Genomic DNA, 21,822 nt, shown 5'->3' with positions numbered 1-21,822 from the left:
CGGTTCTCTCGGTTGGTTTTGCATCTTTTTCTTCCACACTTTTTCCTTCCACTCAACTTTCTGTTAACATGCTTGGATACAGCACTCTGTGAACAGCCAGCTTCTTTGGCAATGAATGTTTGTGGCTTACCCTCCTTGTGAAGGGTGTCAATGATTGTCTTCTGGACAACTGTCAGATCAGCAGTCTTCCCCATGATTGTGTAGCCTAGTGAACCAAACTGAGAGACCATTTTGAAGGCACAGGAAACCTTTGCAGGTGTTTTGAGTTGATTAGCTGATTGGCATGTCAAAATATTCTAATTTTTTGAGATAGTGAATTGGTGGGTTTTTGTTAAATGTGAGCCAAAATCATCACAATTAAAAGAACCAAAGACTTAAACTACTTCAGTCTGTGTGCATTGAATTTATTTAATACACGAGTTTCACAGTTTGAGTTGAATTACTGAAATAAATGAACTTTTCCACGACATTCTAATATATTGAGATGCACCTGTGTATATATATATATATATATATATAAAGTTATCAGTATTGGCCACAATGAGCTGTGAATTATCTGTATCAGCCCAGAAATTCCATAACGGTGCATCCCTACTAGAGCCAGCCCGATATATCCTTTTTACAGATTAATCGTTGCCGATAGTTACTTTTTAAAACTATCGGTTATCTGAAAAAATCTATGCAGATAGTTGCCGGTATTTTGTATTTAATTTTTTCCCCACACTTTTTTTTCTTTATCAACAAACCTCATCTGGTGAAATATATACATACAAAACCCTTCATCTGGTGAAAATATAGGCTATAAAAAGCTTCATTTTGTAAATACTTATATTATTATGCATATAGAGCATTGTAACAAAGCCAAGTCTCTGTCATTTCAAAATAAGAGTCCTGATGTATTTTGAACTTTATAGTTAAGTCCCACGTTATGCACCAAAACTTAATTTCTCTGGTTATTATTGGGATATGTGTTGCACAATAAACTGCTTTTGGATTTTATTCATTTTGGGCACTTTTAGCCTCAATGTCTGTGCCCTTCATAGTAAGGAAAGACTAAGACAATTTTTGTATTATTCTATAAATCAATAATTTAAAAAAAAATATCGGCCGATTAATCGGTTATTGGCTTTTTCCAGCACCTTAGTTATCGGTATCGGAAAAATCCACTTTCGGTCAACCTCTTATCCCTAGATGTTCATCTAATCATATGTTCATAAAGGTGCTCTGTCAGGACTGATGTTGTTTGTTGTTGCCTGTAATGTTAACTGAAAAGGTTTATCAGAGAAGGTGTCTAATGTCCTTTGTTTGTGCATATTTTTCTCTGTGCCCCTAAAAAATTTCACTTGGGGGCACATGCTCTCCAAAACAAAAATGTTAGCGTAGAGCCCTGAAGTAGTATAGTGGCGAAGAAGTTCTTGGCCCAGCCGTACCCCACATCCTGAACCATTTTTATGTATAACAACAAAATATTTGGTCATTTATGTTGTATATGGTGTACCTTTACTATAAGGAAGAAAAGTTCAAGTGATGCACTATACATATATCGGTGACCATATCGGTATTGACCAATATTAGCTTCTTTTTTCTTTTGTTTTTGTTGTTGTTGTAAATATTGTTATCAGTCTGATTATAGTCTGATGTTGGAAGCAGATAATATAAGTTATAGGTTATTTAAACAGTATATTTTTCTATGCCAGGTTTTAAAAGTTTCAAAAATGGTATAAAGGTTTTCTTCTGTATAGTTAATATTTTAAATGCCTGAATTCACTTGGCTATCATATCAATTATGGACTTCTGATCAATTGAAATGGGTTTTTCAGTGGCCAATGGCAGTATTTAAGAGAGTGGGGTGCTGGTGACCAATACAGACAGGACATAATACAATTTAATGATGGCAGAATTGTCGAACACTTAATTGACACAATATGTCCTCAAACCTTACTAATAATTATAAGAGAAATAGTTTATTATTCACTACCGAAGCGATTGGTAAATTTTGAAACTGGCTTTTTTGTTATTCAGGCAAGCGGACACAGTTACTGGCTGATACAAATGGATGGACAAATATGATTGGACAAACTCCAACATATCATTTGATCATCTATCAGCCAAAAATCCTATATGTGTGTATTCCCATTTCATGCTTTCTAGTTTCTGTTTCAGTGGGTCAAACTTCGTCTATTTTATTTGTTTTTCAGGAAAGAACCTCTATACCAATGAGTATGTTGCAATAAAGTTGGTAAGTACAGTTATATTTACTTCTCTCTACCTAAAGCGATATGTTTTCCAGGTGTGTCAGACAGGAGTTTTAAAAGTAGTCATGTCAACAGTTACCTTGTTTAGTCAACTAGACCATTCAACATCTTATTTGAAATGCTCATGTTACATATTTAGTTAGCTGGTTTGTTGTTGTACTGTATATTGTGGACTCTGAATAAACACAACAAAGAAATCTTTTTTTTTTTTTTGTCAAATAATCCTTTAGGAACCTGTGAAATCGAGGGCCCCACAGCTACATTTGGAGTACCGGTTCTACAAAACATTAGGCAGTGCTGGTAAGGATGACCAACAAACTAAACTGCTCTGTGTTATCCTATGTTCATTTTAATTTCTTTTAATTTCTTTTGATGTTTTTGTATTTTTTCATGCTGTCGGTGTGTTTGCTTGAGCACATTGTGCTGGTATGTGCCCTTTACCTTTAGCCTTGATCTTCATATCCAGGTGCATGAATGTGTTTATAACTGCGCTCAAGGCTTTGAGTTTACTGTATTTATTGGCTCAGGGCTTTGTGATAGGGATTTTCTGTCATTTTTTGTGCTTTGAAGCTCACAGTTGCTGAGCAGGTTTTCTGTGCATGTTTTCTTTGTATTGGGTTGAGGATTTTTCCCCTCTGGAATATCTGATGTGTTGAGTCATAACTTCAGTTTACTTTACTACATCAGTTTACTTTACCATAGAGCCTAGGAATGTATATAAAACCTAAATAAAATTGTGCACATAGGATCATAAATGAACGTTTTGGCTCACCTACCAATGGCTGGTAAATTGAGAGAACTTAATGGCTATTACAAATCTTTGACTGACCATGAACTTCTGGCATGGATTGCACTCCATATATTTTGTTTTATTTAATATATATATATATATATATATATATATATATATATATATATATATATATATACATATACATACATACATACATACATACACACACACACACACACACACACACACACACACACACACACACACACATATATATATATATATATATACACATACACATACACATATATATATATATATATATATATATATATATGTGCAAGGTGTGTATGTGTGTGTGTATATATATATATATATATATATATATATATATGTGTGTGTGTGTGTGTGTGTGTGTGTGTGTGTGTATATATATATATATATACAGGTGCATCTCAATAAATTAGAATGTCGTGGAAAAGTTCATTTATTTCAGTAATTCAACTCAAATTGTGAAACTCGTGTATTAAATAAATTCAGTGCACACAGACTGAAGTAGTTTAAGTCTTTGGTTCTTTTAATTGTGATGATTTTGGCTCACATTTAACAAAAACCCACCAATTCACTATCTCAAAAAATTAGAATACATCATAAGACCAATAAAAAAAACATTTTTAGTGAATTGTTGGCCTTCTGGAAAGTATGTTCATTTACTGTATATGTACTCAATACTTGGTAGGGGCTCCTTTTGCTTTAATTACTGCCTCAATTCGGCGTGGCATGGAGGTGATCAGTTTGTGGCACTGCTGAGGTGGTATGGAAGCCCAGGTTTCTTTGACAGTGGCCTTCAGCTCATCTGCATTTTTTGGTCTCTTGTTTCTCATTTTCCTCTTGACAATACCCCATAGATTCTCTATGGGGTTCAGGTCTGGTGAGTTTACTGGCCAGTCAAGCACACCAACACCATGGTCATTTAACCAACTTTTGGTGCTTTTGGCAGTGTGGGCAGGTGCCAAATCCTGCTGGAAAATGAAATCAGCATCTTTAAAAAGCTGGTCAGCAGAAGGAAGCATGAAGTGCTCCAAAATTTCTTGGTAAACGGGTGCAGTGACTTTGGTTTTCAAAAAACACAATGGACCAACACCAGCAGATGACATTGCACCCCAAATCATCACAGACTGTGGAAACTTAACACTGGACTTCAAGCAACTTGGGCTATGAGCTTCTCCACCCTTCCTCCAGACTCTAGGACCTTGGTTTCCAAATGAAATACAAAACTTGCTCTCATCTGAAAAGAGGACTTTGGACCACTGGGCAACAGTCCAGTTCTTCTTCTCCTTAGCCCAGGTAAGACGCCTCTGACGTTGTCTGTGGTTCAGGAGTGGCTTAACAAGAGGAATACGACAACTGTAGCCAAATTCCTTGATGCCTTGACCCCAGCCTCAGTCCATTCCTTGTGAAGTTCACCCAAATTCTTGAATCGATTTTGCTTGACAATCATAAGGCTGTGGTTCTCTCGGTTGGTTGTGCATCTTTTTCTTCCACACTTTTTCCTTCCACTCAACTTTCTGTTAACATGGCAATTTGGCAATGAATGTTTGTGGCTTACCCTCCTTGTGAAGGGTGTCAATGATTGTCTTCTGGACAACTTTCAGATCAGCAGTCTTCCCCATGATTGTGTAGCCTAGTGAACCAAACTGAGAGACCATTTTGAAGGCTCAGGAAACCTTTGCAGGTATTTTGAGTTGATTAGCTGATTGGCATGTCACCATATTCTAATTTTTTGAGATAGTGAATTGGTGGGTTTTTGTTAAATGTGAGCCAAAATCATCACAATTAAAAGAACCAAAGACTTAAACTACTTCAGTCTGTGTGCATTGAATTTATTTAATACACGAGTCTCACAATTTGAGTTGAATTACTGAAATAAATGAACTTTTCCACGACATTCTAATTTATTGAGATGCACCTGTATATACACACACACACACACATATATGTATATATATATATATGTGCAAGGTGTGTATGTGTGTGTATATATATATATATATATATATGTGTGTGTGTGTGTGTGTGTGTGTGTGTGTGTGTGTATATATATATATATATTTATACATACATATATATACATATATATATATATATATATAGGTATATATGTATGTATGTACACTGTTGAGCCAAAACATTATGAACACCTGCCTAATATACTGTTGGTCCTCCACGTACCGCCAAAACAGCACAGACCAGCTGAGGCATGGACTCTACAAGACCCCTGAAGTTGTCCTTTGGTATTTGGCACCAAGACATTAGCAGCAACTCCTTCAAATCCTGTAAGTTACGAGCTGGAGCCGCGGTGGATTGGACTTGTTGGTCCAGCACATCCCACAGATGCTTAAATCAGATTGAGAACTGGGGAATTTGGAGGCCAGGGCAACACCTTGAACCCTTCATGTTCCTGAACCATTCCCGAGTAATGTGTGCAGTGGACAGGGGTCATCATGGGCACTCTGACCAGTCTGCGGCTACGCAGCCCCGTACGCAGCAGGGTGCGATGCACAGTGTGTTGTGACCCATTCCTCCCGTAACCATCATTACATTTTCTGTGACTTGTGCCACAGTAGACCTTATGTTGGTTCGGACCGGATGGGATAGCCTTCCGTGCCCTCATGCATCGATGAGCCTTGATCGCCCAACACCCTGTTGCCGATTTGTGGTTTGGCCCTCCTCGGACCACTGTCGGTAGGTACTCACCACTGCTGACAGGGAGCACCTCACAAGCCTTGCCGTTTCAGTGATGCTCTGACCCAGTCGTCTGGCCAGAATAATTTGGCCCTTGTTAAAGTCACTCAGGTCTTTACTCGTGCCCATTTCTCCTGCATACAACACGTTGACAATGAGAACTGATTGTTTGCTTACCATCTAATCTACCCAAAATTTGACATGTGATCTTGTCAGGAGATGATTAATGTTATTCGCTTCACCTGTGAGTGGTCATAATGTTTTGACTCATCTGTGTGTATATATACAGTATATGTACAGTATATATAGATATGAGAGCTGTCAAAATTAATACATTACCGCATGCAATTCATTTCAAATGGTTGTGTTCATTTTTCTTAATCACGATTAATGCATTTACCAATTTTCACATTAGATTCTGACATTTTATTAGACTTTGCGATGTGTCCAGCAGGGTAACGTTTAATGTTACTTGAATTGGTGCTATTTTAATGCATTTCTATCTTTATACTCTGGAATGCTTTGTGTGTAAAATGTTTATAAATGTTTCCCTAAGTCTAAGTGGGAGGTAAACTAATTGAAATATCTAGTGCTTGTAGTTTGCCTTTTCGTTGCAAAGGGCATTTAATCTCTTAAACCCTCATCCTTCCCAATATAAATATTTGCTATCCACTTTGCTAAAGCAATCGTGAAGCCGCATTTACATGATTTGCCGCTTTGAACTACACATGGAAAGCGCTTGCAGAGAATGTTTTGTGTTGCTTTTGGCGCTGGCACTGTCCACATAATGATACTTCATCTGAATTGTCTGCAACGCGATGCCAGGGAAATGCTGGTGCTTCTCTCCAGCGGGTCATGTGAATGCGGCTTATCACAAATCCCATCTGGGTTTGTTTTGTACACAAAAATTACAGTTAAGAGGTCCTTTCTCAATCACTTTATCTTTGACATGGAATTGCTGTTGTGTGTGTTTTTGTGGTGTGTGCATCAGTGTTATCACCCCGGACACAGCAAACGGTTCCGCCCTATTCCAACCAGTATTCAGCAGTCTCAAAGAGCTGAATAAAAAATAAGAATCTAATGAGAAACTTGGTAAATGTTGTCGACAAAAATTGGGGTCTTGTTGTGGAATAAGTGAAGCCGGAGCTGACGCCCAGCTTAAGCAAAACTTGCGTGTCGAGCGTCTTTAAAGGAAACACTCCACCGTTACATCTTTAATGCAGTTCTATTAATGCGTTATAGCTTTATTAAAGTTAAAATAATAAGGAAACTGGCATTTCTCTGTGCGGTCAGCGCCTCTTCTATGACGCTCTAATTGGCAAAACGCAGCTTTAATTAATAAGAGAGAGTTTTTTTGTTTTTTTTGTGAGTTAAAGATGGATTGAAGTGAAAAAAGGTGAGAGAGGGAAGTCTTCACCTCATTATACACTGCAACAAAATACGTTTTTGATATGTTTTTGTTTTGGCTTGTTTTCCAGTATAAATATCTAAAACTCCTTTAAAACAATGTACATTTACTTTAGCAGTTATACAGCAGAAGATTTTTTTATTTAAAAAAAAAAAATTTTTTATCTGAGAATATTGAATATAATACTTTTTTAAAATATTTTTATTTTTAATATCTAATAATCCTTTAAAAAAAGATGCATTGACCTGAGAAGCAGCATATAAGATATTTAGACTTGCTTTTAGAGAACAGATCTTGAATATAAGTATATTTTGTCTTTACTGCACTCGCAGAAGTATAACCAAGTGAAAAAATACACTTATATACAAAATACACTTATATTTAAGATACAATCTCTTAAAGCAAGTGTTAATATCTTATATATTACTTCTCAAGTAAATGTATCTTGTTTTAAGGATTTTTAGATCATTTTAAATGGAAAAAAGGACAAATACACTTGATAAAAGGATTTTTTGTTGAGAAATATTTACTGAATTAAACATAAGTATTTTTCCCTTTAATTCTGTGAATGTCATTTAGAGATATTTTTAAAAGGTGATTTTGTCCACTTTATTGTTAGCAAGCACGTATTATACAACCTTTTAAGTCGAGACACAAGCTGAATAGTTGGTTTAGAGCTAATGATTAATCGTGGCAATAATTGCCCAAAATATTCGAATAATCATTCTAATAATCGTTAGATTAGTCGATTATCAAAATAATCGTTAGTTGCAGCCCTATACAGTATGTTCACAGATTCTATGGCATTTAAACATACTTTTATTAAATTTTTATACCTGTAAAAATGTGTCAAATTAACTCGCAAAAGAAAATTAACATTTTAACATATATATTTAAATTAATAAAATAAATGATGACTAACCAAATAAATATATTTATAATTATATTTTAATGTTTGTTTTAATGTACCATATACCATGATTAATTGTGATTGGACGATGTTTTTTTTTTTAACTATGACTTGACTATAAGATTTTGGCATGTATTGCACTCCATATATTTTACATTATTTCATTAAAATAAATTTTTGTCTTTGACAGAAAAGAATGAGTTATCTGTTTAATTTACTAATTAGCTTATAGAATGGAAGAGGCTTATTGTGTGGGAAAAAAGATGCAATGAAAGTCAATGGTGACAGTCTAACATTTTGCCTAACATTTAATTTGGTGTTCTGTGGAAGAAAGAAAATCATAGCAGTTTGGAACAACATGAGGTTGAGTAAATGATTACAGAATATAATTTTTGGGGGGTAAATTATCCCTTTAAGTTTTGTTGTACTGGCTGTTGTATGGTGATTTATGGTTGTTACAAGTGAGATATGCATTCCTGCTGTAATGGTTAAGGGATTTGTGTTGCCTTGGTGTGGCTGTAGAGTTTGATTGGTTTACGCTGCACTTTGATTCAGGAAGTGACAGCTCGGACGTCACAGAGCAGCACGATGATTGTGTTACCTTGGTGAAACAATGCAAATGCTCCGCTTAGTTTCAAGTTCATGATAGGGCAGGGGGCGTGGCCGATGACACTCTGCTCTTTAAGATTCATGTAGTCATTCATGAGTCAACATATCCAAACTGAGCTTATTAGCATACAATTTTTCTTAGCAATGAAGAGGAAAAGGGAGGGACAGGTCTGTAAAAGCTGCAATTTCTCATAGCAGCTGTCAGCAAGATGGTGCCTCATGTCATGTATAGCCAGTTCCTCATGTTTGTATTTAATAGATAGCTATGCTAGATAGACATATTTCATTATCACCTAAGGGTAAATTCAGAGTGATTCATTGATTTGGATGTCATACTTTTTACAGTGGCCATGATAACAAGCACCGTTTCTGTGAGTGTCCCTTAGAGCTCTATAATGCAAGCTGACACAGATTTTGGGCCATATAAAAGCGGTCACCCGATATTGTTTTTCAATAGGTAATGCCTAAGCCACTTTCTAGCATGGAGGCCTATGGCTAATACAATGAAAATATGTACACAAAAATTAAACGGTTACTCTATATTTACTTATAATTCACTCAATATAATTAATAATAATTAATAATTTTCTTTATTTATCACACATTATACATTTGCACATATACAGTGAAATTCTTCTTTTTCCACATATCCCAGCTAGGCTGGGGTCAGAGTGCAGGGTCAGCCATGATACAGCGCCCCTGGAGCAGATAGGGTCAAGGGCCTTGCTCAAGGGCCCAACAGTGGCATCTTGGTGGTGCTGGGACTTGAACCCCTGACCTTCTGATCAGTAACCCAGAGCCTTGACCGCTCAGCCACCAAAACAACATGTGCACACTGAAGTCCAGATTTTGGTTAATCGACCAGCAGGCATGGTCATCGGCAGAGGCGATAATATCAAAACGGACAAATATTGGCCAAATAATCAGCTTGACCGATATATCGGTCTATCACTACCAAATGGCATAATGTCCTCAAAAATAACTAATTTGTGGGGCCTGGGTAGCTCAGTGGTAAAATACGCTGGCTACCACCCCTGGAGTTCGCTAGTTCGAATCCCAGGGCGTGCTGAGTGACTCCAGCCAGGTCTCCTAAGCAACCAAAATTGGCCCGGTTGCTAGGGAGGGTAGAGTCACATGGAGTAACCTCCTCGTGGTCGCTGTAATGTGGTTTGTTCTCGGTGGGGCGCATGGTGAATTGAGCGCGGATGCCGCGGTGGATGGCGTGAAGCCTCCACATGCGCTATGTCTCCGTGGCAACGCGCTCAACAAGCCACGTGATAAGATGCCCGGGTTGACTGTCTCAGACGCGGAGGCAACTGGGATTCGTCCTCCGCCACCCGGACTGAGGCAAAATCACTATGCGACCACCAGGACTTAGAGCGCATTGGGAATTGGGCATCCCAAATTGGGAGAAAAAGGGGGAAAATCTCCCCCTCCCCCCAAAAAAAAAAACTAATTTGAACTTGGGATGCACAATATATCAGTGACCATTTTGGCATTGGCTAATATTAGTGTTTTTAGTGTTGTTATAGTAATATTATTATTTATTTTTATTTGTTATTTTTTATTGGTATCGGTCTGATTCGAACAATCACATTTAGCTGCCTGATTTTGCTTGAATTGTGAAATTCTAGATTGGAGCCCTAGTGTGAACAAAAAAGCAAGCAAAGCAGTAATGGACTTCACACATCCACATGTACTTTTGCATCTGTCTGGGCAGTTCTATAATTATTGTTTCTGTTAATGTGCTAGTTGGACGTCTTTGATCGTTGGGACTAGGGATGGGCATTTTAGTCATTTTGTCTACTTGAGTACTTGAAGTGATTACTCACTTGACCGGAGATGTGTAACTATTTTTAATATGCCTCATTAAGCTGTCACACGCCTGATGTGTACATGCTTCTCTAGAGTGTTCTCTGCCCTGGAATGAAAGTCACAGTGTGCTGTGTTGGAGCTTGATGCTTTGATGACTCAGACCGTAAGGTACCGCCAAAAATCATGACATAATCAAAGCACAGAAATGCACCAGACTTGAGCACTAGAGTCACAGATGTATTTAGGACCAAGGAGGTTTGGCTTATATGTGTGGCTGCATATATTAACAAAAAATGCATTACATACAGACATGAATATGTTACATATAGACATAATGTAGTACATATAGATATGTTACATGCATAATAGATATCCGATAATAAAGGATAACATAATGTCTCACGCAACATAATGACCTTATGCAAACATACACAAAAAGACAGTAAACCATGAAATAAGCATTATAGGTTTGCATAGCATGTAACTTTAAAATTTATTATACCAATGAAATGTCATGTGCAGGCAGATAAGATCCGTTTTTAAATGGATCAGGATCATAGAATGAAAAACTATCTATAAGAATTGTGTGAAGACGGTTATACACGGATGTGGTTACCGTGAGTTCCCTATTCATTTTGGGATAGGGAGAGAGGCGGCAGGGGGGCTAAATGAAGACACCTCTGCTTGTCAAGCTTGTTCACGAGTATTAAATCGCATTTTCATGTAGGACTGTTTGCGGCACACACAGCGAAAGATAAAAATGTTTTATATTTATGACTCCAGCCAGGTCTCCTAAGCAACTAAATTGGCCCGGTTGCTAGGGAGGGTAGAGTCACATGGGGTAACCTCCTCGTGGTCGCTATAATGTGGTTAGTTCTCGGTGGGGCGCGTGGTGAGTTGAGCGTGGTTGCCGCGGTGGATGGCGTGAAGCCTCCACACTCACTATATCTCCGTGGCAACGCGCTCAACAAGCCACGTGATAAGATGCACGGGTTGATGGTCTCAGAAGCGGAGGCAACTGAGATTCATCCTCCACCTCCCGGATTGAGGCGAATCACTACGCCACCACGAGGACTTAGGGCGCACTGGGAATTGGGCATTCCAAATTGGGTGAAAAAGAAAAAAAAAATTTTTTTTATATTTTCATGGCTGCCGTTTGTCTTTGACCAATCACAGGTGACCATAATCAACTGGTTAGTCCACTTCATAACAGTTGGAAATCGCTCCCCATTCCCTGTTGCATTCACTATAAAAAGAATGCATGAATGAGTGAGTGTTTTCATTCACAATCATTGTCTACCCACTGATCAGATTTATTTAAGCTAAGTTCTATTCGTGATTAAACTATTTTATGGAGAAATAACAGATTTTATGGAGATACAAAAGCAATATTAACATAATATATTGTAATTGGGGAAGAAGGCAACAATAATAAATTTACTTTGGTCAAATGGATGCAAACAGTTTTAAATAGAGCCGAACTCTGCAGCATCCATCTATCCATCCATTTTTATCTTATGTAGGTTCGCGTTGTGAACTCGGCAGCATAAACTTTCTTTATTTCAAAGTGCACTTTCTTTCCCTTCGATCTGGCGAAGTACTTCCAAGTAATCGAGTACTCTCGCTGTTTTTGAAGCATCTTGTGCATGACTGCTTCATTTGTAAGACCCCGTGTCAAGTTGAAAGGTCATCAACTTTTAAAAACATCTCTCGAGACGCCTGCATTCTGTTCCATTGTTGTACTAATTCTAGCTCTTTTTTTAACACTAAAGCATTCTCTCTGAACACGTTCTTGCATCCGTCCGCACTGTTTTTCAATTGCTTTCCTATGTAAACATGCACTAAATGGATGACTTTGACTGTTGCGTCGCATCCAGCTATTTTTTCAGTGTCTTGTGGAGGAGCGGCAAATTTTTTAGGGACCAAATCAGGTAAAAAAGAACTTCTCAAAACATCTTCATTCTTTTCCATTCGTTGTGCTGCGTCTATTTTTTTTATCGCAAGAACTCATTTTGTCTGAACGGCCAATAACAAATCACAATGTTATCTGCCATAACATAAATAATTCTTTGCTTACTGTTTGTATTGATTTTGCTACGATTACGCCTCTCATCTACACTAGAGCGGCGTTTTCCTCCACCGAAAACAGGGCATTTAAAAAACACACTCCATTACTGCATACTTTGAAAAATGATGATGTTAGGAAACTGAAAACAGATTAGTGTGGATGTGGCTAATTGAAGCAGATCTCAAAGTTGTGTTTTTGTATGAGGTCAGATGAGGTTTGTATTAAGTGAGGATGAGGATGTAAATCAGGGGCATGTATGACGCCAGAGAAGACAGGAAAAGGGTGGCAGCAGCATCTGAGCAGCAGGTAATCAATAATTCAATACATAGCATTGCTAGTGTGTGCACGACCCTGTCTACAGGAGATGTCTTTGTAAACCAGTTTTGTGTTTATAAAAAGGGAAATCTGTGTAGATGTGTGCAAAGTCTGCGCTGATGTCACAGGCTATTCCAGAACTGCCTGATTGGAATATTCTAGTGTGTAGTCTACTTGTGCTTTATCTGGGGCCTGTATGTAGGCTGCATTGGTCTGTAGATGTCCTACAGAAGTCTCTGTGATGAATTAGCACTTTGGAAAAGGTGGCACTCTGACCATGAGAGTTTCCAGGATGTTCACTTAGCACTGTTATTGCACGATGTCTGAAAAGCAGTCGCTGATTAAACTGCCTGGCAGACGAGCTTGTGTAACTCTACACCGGTGACTTTGTCAGCTCTTTGAGAACCACACTGGAGTAATACTGAATCAGCAGGGTCCCACATAAACTATCAAGTCCTGACCCCTCACCAAAGGCTTAGGGGATACAGTATGTAGACCTTGATTTACTCAGAGATACGACTAGCCTGAAATCGTGAGGTTTTGCTTCCCCTTTCGTCTTCTTCCGTGCAACCCGACCCCAGAGGTCTACCCTTCCCCAGGCATGACTGCTAGATACTTCCATGATTTTATTCAATTTCGGTTGAGGAAGTCACGGATGCAATATCAAAACAATTTCCGATGCATCAAGATTTTTCATGGCATAAGGGCGCAAACCTTTTGACATAGATTAGGGCTGCACAATTAACCAAATAAATACCAAACTAATCATAAGTGTCAATTACAGCTTTCCATTTAAGTCTAATCCCATTGTGTCATGTTTTTTTTTGTTTTTTTTGCTGCAGTTTTGTAACCAATCACAGACATGTCCGTTGCTCTCTTAAAAATTCCAATGTTGCAATTTGATTTTGCATGTTACATATTAGTGTCTTATTTCTATTTGCAGGGTTTATACTGTCATGGAAAACCTGGAAATATAGGGAATTTCCAGGCCAGGAACAGTCATGTAAATTAATAAAATCTTAAAGTTGTGGAAATTTCAGTAACACTTTACGAGAAGGTTGTATTTTTGTTAATATTAGTTCATGTAATAGTTAACATGAAATAATAATGAACAATACTTTTACAACATTTATTAATTTTGAGTAATGTGAGCGCTAAATGAGACTTATTTTATTTATGTATTTATTTCTTTATTTTGATAATGTCCTTTAAGTTACAGTTGTACAGTATTGATATCGTCAAGTACCGAAAAGTAGGAAGTTGTAAGGAAGTGGTCTTCTGTAGCAAATTTGTAAATTTATTGCAAAGTTGTCTGAACAATTCATAAATTTGCACTGAATGATTAGTTAGAGAAATTTTCAGAATAACGATTATCCAGAAATCGCTCTGAACAAACGGTTTGTCTGCAAATAGCTCTTAATTAACAGTTTGTCCACAAATGCTCTGAACGAATGACTAGTCTGCAGATTGCTCTTCGCGAACGACCAGTCCGCAGGCCGCTCTGCGCGAACGACCAGTCCGCAGGCCGCTCTGCGCGAACGACCAGTCCGCAGGCCGCTCTGCGCGAACGACCAGTCCGCAGGCCGCTCTTCGCGAACGACCAGTCCGCAGGCCGCTCTGCGCGAACGACCAGTCCGCAGGCCACTCTGCGCGAACGACCAGTCCGCAGGCCCGCTCTGCGTGAATGTTTCTTTTATTGAAATGTCTTAAAGCATGTAAAATGCCATGCTGGGACATCTTGGTACACATAACATGATGACATAAAAGAACCGCTGACGTGTTTAGTTGATCCAGTGCATTGAAATGAACCATTCGAACTGATTTGCAGAAAGGAGTCGGACATCCCAACGTTAGAATATCTGAACATGGAGACTGCTTTCCTGAAGGACGACACATGGACATGCCCAGATATGTTTCTGCGAGAAGTCCGCTTTTAGTATCATTCAGCTTGATATCATGCTGTGATGTCACTGCCCTTTCAGCTCATTTGTATATGCTTAAAGGACGTGACATGCATAAGCCCTGTTTTCTTCTAGACTAAACAACTTTTTAGAAGGTCTGTGATATTAAAGAAGCTGTTGCAGAAATTGCACCATCAGACTGAACAATAGACAATATATTATATGACTGATGAGAGGGTGTTAGTGATGATTACTCATCTTCATGCACCACACCAAAGTGATGGTGTGATCAGTGCATGCTCTCTCTCTCTCTCTCTCTCTCTCTCTCTTATGCCTGGGCATGCGGCTCTCATCAATGAGCAGAGGAGTGACATCACTGGTCCAGAGATCAGGGTCCATCCCATCTGCTCAGATTAGCATGTTATGATTACGCACACAAGTCTCATATTCAAACTCCATTTGTAATGCTCTTATGGAGATACAATCAATGTCAGGTCTTTAGATATACCACATGCATATTTTAAATAACATCTCATGTTTAGTAGGGCTGGGTGATATATTGATTATTTACAATACATTACATTTTGGTGGTGCTTTACAATAAAACATCATTGTGAATGTCGTAATAATTTTAATGCTTTTTATTTGGACCTCAGATTTCTTTAAGATGGACCAAAAATACTGAGAGTTTGGAAGTTTGATTAATTTCCACAAGTAATTGTTTCAAACTGTTTGTTTCAGTGACTAGGTTTACATGGACACCAGAAAGCGGCTTATTGCGAGAAAGTTGTTCCCGTTTACGTGCACTGTATAAGCGGCGTACTCTTTACTTTTTCGCATATACATTAGGCTTGGTCAGTAAGCAGCTTTCTCCACAGCAACGTCATTTTCCCATGACGCTTGTGTAAATAACTGGGTATAGTTTACCGTGTATGTGCTTTTCCCACTGTACTCCCAGAAATGTTGAATTATTTCCACTGTGTTGACTTTTGTTGGGCTTCATTCTATGACGTTTGTTATCCGGACTGTTCATGCATATGCGCACACTTCATAAACCTGTAAGAACGGCGCTTATGCATTTACATGATCATATAAGCCGCGTTCTCCGGTAGAACCTAGATGCGTTAAACCGTTTTCTCTTAATCCCTTAAACGGCGTAAGGAAATCGGCATTCTCTTTTACAACTCTGGTTTTCGTAAGTGCATGAAAATGTGTTCACTGAGTCGGTTCATAACACTGATTCAAAGATTTGTTTGCTTCGTCACTCAAAAATGGGTCACACTTAAAGGAATGCTCCGGGTTCAATACAAGTTAAGCTAAATCTACAGCATTTGTGGCATAATGTTGAATACAACAAAAATTAGTTTTGACTCGTTCATCCTTTTCTTTAAAAGAAAGTGAATGGGGACAATGAAAGTGAATGTGGCAATGTTTGGAGGGTTTAATCACAGAAATGTGAAGCTAATAATTTTATAAAATCACACGTTAATTCTTTTGTTAAAATGTGTGTTTTATTTGAGCTGCAAAGTTCTTTAAATCGTCATGGAAACGAAGTTGTAAAATTGGCAATAACTTTACATGGAAAAGATTTGATTCACTAAAATCACATTTACACTCATATCCTTTGTGTCTTGTGGTTATACTTTTGAAGTGAGTATTTTAATGTTAAAAAATTGGCCCCCATTCACTTCACTGTAAGTGCTTCACTGTAACCTCGATATTTTGTATTTTATTTATTTATTTTTTTATAAAGAAAATGAGGAACGAGTCAAAATTCATTTTTGTGGTAATCAGCATTATGCCACAAGTTCTTTCGATTGAGCTTAACTTGTATTGAACCTGGAACATTCATTTAACAATAAAGTTTATTTGTTTACATTGTTATATGAATTAGGTATCATGAACTAAAAATGTATAGTCTTTGTTAATGTTAATTCATAAAAAGCAATTGATCATATTAGTTCATGTATATCTTTTATTTGCTATTTTAATTTGATGCAAAACCTTGTGGAATTTAAAATAATTTTGTTGAACATCTACAGGACAAACAATAAAGTACCTTATTATGTATTTATTAATGTTAACATACAACTTTTTATTTAAAAAATGTATTAGCATATTTGGAAATGAACATTAAACGAGATTAATCAGTGCTGAAAAGGTATTGTTCATTGTTAGTTCATGTTAACTAATGTTAATGAATACAACCAGAGAGTCTTTAGCAGAGACGGGCCACTTGTATTAAAATCAGTGGGAGAAATTGGAATGCCCAACAGTGAACGGATGTAGAAAGGAAGTCCCGCCTTACAGGTAAAAAAGCCAATCACCTTTTAGATACAGATATCGCCTGTCAATCAATTTGAGAACGCGCATGCACAATCTATACAAGCCAGGAAAATTGTGTATTTTCGTGTAATCTGAGGTAAAGCAGCACAATTTATGATACCAGTGTTGTCAGAGTTTACTGCTGATTTTAAATATGTTCTTTGATCGTAATCTAGACCAACCGTTTTGGAAATTTCGGTCTTTCCCCATTCAAGTAAATAGGAGCTGCAATTTCATGACTGGAAATAGCTTCACGGGAGCGTTCCAAAGATGGCCGACAGTGGACTGAGTTTCTAGAAAAACTTTGATACAACCATGTTGTAAATTGTTACCCAAATATGTTTACAGAAGTCCCAACATGGAATTTTTCATGCTTTTAAATGTTTTGTTATATATATATATAATAAAAAAGAACATTTTAAACTATCTTGGCAACAATGTCTGTAAGTTATGGTTCCTCTGATTTAAAAAAGAACACCATTTTAGTGGAAATACTATCCCTAAATTTAAGGGATGGAATAGTTTATAGACTGATTGTTGCAGACTTTCAATACAGTGTCTCTGAATGGTTATTATTTGCTGTATATGATGTCAACCGATTACACAAACTGATTTATACGTAATGATTTGTTTGCAGTAGAGATCATCCCTTTTAATCAGATCCTCTCAGGTACAAAAGAGAGAGAGAAATCTTTCATGTGGGTACACATTCACAGACATCACAGCAGTTTAGGTCATGTACAGCGAATGGACTGACAGACAGGAAAAACACATCACAGTAAAGATTGCTGTCTCACAGTGTTTTATGTTGGTGTGTTTTCAAACCAGAGACTCATGGTATTTCATAACTTGGATTTAGATGGATTGAGATGGATGGGTTGTGTTTGTGGCGCCACTTTGTTTTTGACACCACCCCCGTCTTCTTACCATGCCAGGGTTGGCCGAAGGGAGCTGACAGGAAGCCAGAGTTCTGGCGAGGCGTATTCCACACACAGGCAGATAAAACGGGAAGATAAAACGGCTACCCAGAACCCATACTGCCCCCATCTGCCAGTGTGACAGTGCTCGTTTCCCTGCAACCCAATAACTGGTCGGACCTTATCGTCCAATTTTTGTTGTTGTTTCAATGATGCTGTGGTGAATGTTTGTGCTGGAGTGCTCGAAGTAAAGTGGGCAATTTGTTAATCACGCTGCCCTAACCGCTGCATGCATGTGCGTGTGTGTTGTGTAGGAGTGGTACTGTTGAGGGCAGGATGTTCTAAAGGGAGGTAGAGCTCCACTGTCTCCGCATCCTCGAGCGCAGCTTTGTGAATGACATAACACCACCCCTGGTGCTTATGTAATACACATCCATCCTCTCAGGCTTTCTTTCTCTTTCTAGTCTCTCTATTTTGTCCCCTGGCAAGATTGAGGCTCATGTAACACTAAAGGTTTTGTGAACTTAAACACTTGTATCATCAGCGAGCTCAGTCCACTTAAATACACAATGAATTTGTTTCACTGACATGTTGCAGTGCATGACTTTTAACAGTGACCTGGTATCCTTTACAAAAAAGAGCTGTGGGGATACAATATTATAGATCATTTCAAGGACATAAACAATAACAAAGGAATTAGAACGCTACTGCGCATGTCTGACCCTGAAGCATTTCCGGTAGCAGCAACCTAGAACTGTCATAATAAAATGACTAGCACGTCCTTTTAGAGTCTAGCTAAAACAGAATAAATCAGATATTTGCAAAAACTGAAAATAAACAATGGGGTGTCATTAGCGGACACTTAGCTTTTAAATAAGACTCTGAGTCATCAAATGTTCTCAAGTACATCAAAAGTTTACCTGAAGTGAGTTATCTAGACGTGTTGATACTGAGCGTGTCTACGAGAATTGTATCTTAGCTCACAATTATTTCCTCAGCGTGGAGATCAGGAATATTGGATTGCTCCTGTTATAATCAATGAAGCCGTTCATTAAAGCTGTCTATGTGACCTGTTGAAGGTAAGGATTTATTTTGTAATGATATACTTTTCTTGTCTCCTTTCTTCTGGATAAAAGCGTCTGCTAAATGACAGTGTAAGTAAATTACTTGCGCAGCTTCATTCATTATAATGAGAGTGATAGTCACTTTTAGAGCTCTACCTCTCAAACTTACAGTTAGTTGGCATACATTTTGTTCACCTACCAGAGATAAGATAAGATGTATGCTACAGTTGTTATTACTGCATGTATCCATCCAGCCGTCTCATTTCACTGAAGCGTTGCGTCCATTTTTCGTTGCCTTTTTGGAGATCTAAACACTTTAATTTCTGTTAGTTCCAGGCATCCAGGGAGCATCAAGCCACCGAACAACATGGTCCATATTTTAATAATGGTTATCGTGTTAGCGTTGGTAACATTAATCGTGTTAAAGTAACTATGATTGAAGCGCCTCCTGCTGTGTTCCAGTCAGAAGTTATCCTTATGCCCTATTCCCTTAGAAGATTTTACCATCCACTGTGAGAGCTTTAAAATGCTAAAAGGTGTGGGGCTCAAAAATAAGGGTAATTTAGAACTCAATTTTTAATGGAAATTCAGTTTGAAGTGACCATACAGCATGACTATCATGATTGTTCTCCCTTCAAAGTGCCCTTCGGAGGGTGATTTATCCCCATTTGGAACGCAGTCTGAGTTTGCATCTAACAGGAAATGTTCAAGGAACAAAAAGATGTCACTTCCTTGAACCGTCTTGAAATGGTCTGTACAGGGTTGGGATCTAATGACATTTTGTGGTATTTATTTACCAAGGCAAGAATCAATAACCCAATGTTCAAACCTTTAACTCTAAGTATTAAACTTTAGCACATAACTCATGCTGCACCGTTTGTGCCATGTCCCCTTGACTTGCATTAAAAGAGGTACCCGAGCCATTTGTAGGGACCAGAATATCATAGAGACTTTAGGGTGGGCCCTTTTGACTTGGTGAGCAAGTGAGCAACTACCTAGAACACCCTTTCAACCATAAACCTTATTCATACTGGGCTCTTATCCCAGGATATTATGCATTCAGGATGCACATAAGCAGTTTTGTGCCATTCTTTGTTGGAGCCTTTCTTATTTCTTACTTTAATATACATTTTTATCCTTTTTTTTTTTTTTTTTTCATTTTTTAAATTTGTATCCCCTTTTCTCCCAATTTGGAATGCCCAATTCCCACTACTTAGTAGGTCCTCATGGTGGCGCGGTTACTCGCCTCAATCCGGGTGGTGGAGGACAAGTCTCAATTGCCTCCGCTTCTAAAACAGTCAATCCTCACATCTTATCATGTGGCTCGTTGTGCATGACACCACGGAGACTCCACATGTGGAGGCTCATGCTTCTCTCCACGATCCTCGCACAGCTCACCACGCGCCCCATTGAGAGCGAGAACCACTAATCGCGACCACAAGGAGGTTACCCCATGTGACTCTACCCTCCCTAGCAACCGGGCTAATTTGGTTGCTTAGGAGACCTGGCTGGAGTCTCTCAGCACACCCTGGATTCGAACTCGCGACTCCAGGGGTGGTAGTCAGCGTCAATACTTGCTGAGCTACCCAGGCCCCATACATTTTTATCCTTAACACCGACTAGTCAACTAGTTGTTCAAACACGCGACTGACTATACAATTACAGGTATAAAAAAAAAAATTGAAGTTTTGCATATCCCTAGTTTGATGACACAAAGTACTTCAAAGAATACCATGTTATTGCCATGTCATCAGTCCAGAAAACAATGGTTATACCATGGTACTTGTTTTTGTTAGGTGTTGACAGTCTTCCACTATCATCAATACAGACCCTCACTGTGATGTCCTTTAGAAAATACTTCCTTATGAGCAGCTAATGTTTAACCGCTTGTCATAATTTCCCATCATGCTGGCAGAACCCAACCACATCAAAAGGTCACACTCTCTTCTCTTCCTCAAGAAACTCTAGTACACTTCTCTTTTGTCTGTGGTTAATGTGTAGCTTTATAGTGTTGAACTCTGATATACCTCTGGACAGCGTTGATATCAGGACTTGACTCCCTGATTCTGGCTGGGAATCAGCTTGGCAACTGAGCAACCACTCAGGCATGATAAACCTCACTGAGACTCAGACTCACTGGACGTGCCCACTCATTGTCTTTGATTCTCTGGCTGAAATGGGGTTTGTGTGAGTGGTTAAATGTGCAGTGTGGCAGAAGCGAGACGTATCGGTGCAGGCTGGTGTATATGAACTAGAGGCAGCGAATCACATGGTTTCTCCTCTCCAGTCAGAGATCAGTGTTTGAGCATGTGTAGGTGGCCCCACTGTCAAACAGACTTTCTGGCAGATGGCACTTTGTTGGCGCAATGAGGACTCAAGTGGAACTGACTGGGAAAACTAAACTTTAGCAGTGTCCTTCATGCCTAGACCCACATCAAACAGAGAAGGTATTAAGCTCAACATAGTTGTAGCTGATTCGTTATAAGGGTGTCAAAAGAGGATTGTTTCAAGTTTAAAATCAAGTGGGAATTTTGGGATATCGCATAAAAAATGCTGGATGAAAACACCAAAATGCACATATAAAAAAAAAGGTGGATGCATGTTTTATTCCACTAGAACTAGGGATGGGCATTTTTGAGTAAATCTGTAGCCAAGTACCTTAACCTACAAAAAACAGAGTAATCGATTACTAGAAAATTAAAATGGCAGTTAAAATATCAAGTATGAAACGTACATGGAATTTATATTTTGTTTTAT

General features: G+C 38.3%; 1 protein-coding gene across 4 annotated transcripts in view; it reads left to right on the top strand.

Moving 5' to 3' along the window:
- LOC127411995 (casein kinase I-like) overlaps window positions 1-21,822 on the top strand; it is a 79,988-nt gene that overhangs the window by 23,717 nt on the left and 34,449 nt on the right. For all 4 annotated transcript variants that reach the window (XM_051648021.1, XM_051648016.1, XM_051648010.1 and 1 more), the window contains exons 3-4: window positions 2,199-2,239; window positions 2,486-2,555. In XM_051648021.1, coding sequence (XP_051503981.1) covers window positions 2,199-2,239; window positions 2,486-2,555 — 111 coding nt within the window. The remainder of the gene's footprint in view (window positions 1-2,198; window positions 2,240-2,485; window positions 2,556-21,822) is intronic.

This window comes from Myxocyprinus asiaticus, chromosome 2 (genome assembly GCF_019703515.2).
Source record: "Myxocyprinus asiaticus isolate MX2 ecotype Aquarium Trade chromosome 2, UBuf_Myxa_2, whole genome shotgun sequence".
In the NCBI taxonomy this organism is placed as follows: Eukaryota; Metazoa; Chordata; class Actinopteri; order Cypriniformes; family Catostomidae; genus Myxocyprinus; species Myxocyprinus asiaticus.
Note: the sequence above shows the minus strand (reverse complement) of the source record. Positions and strands in the feature narration are given on the sequence as shown.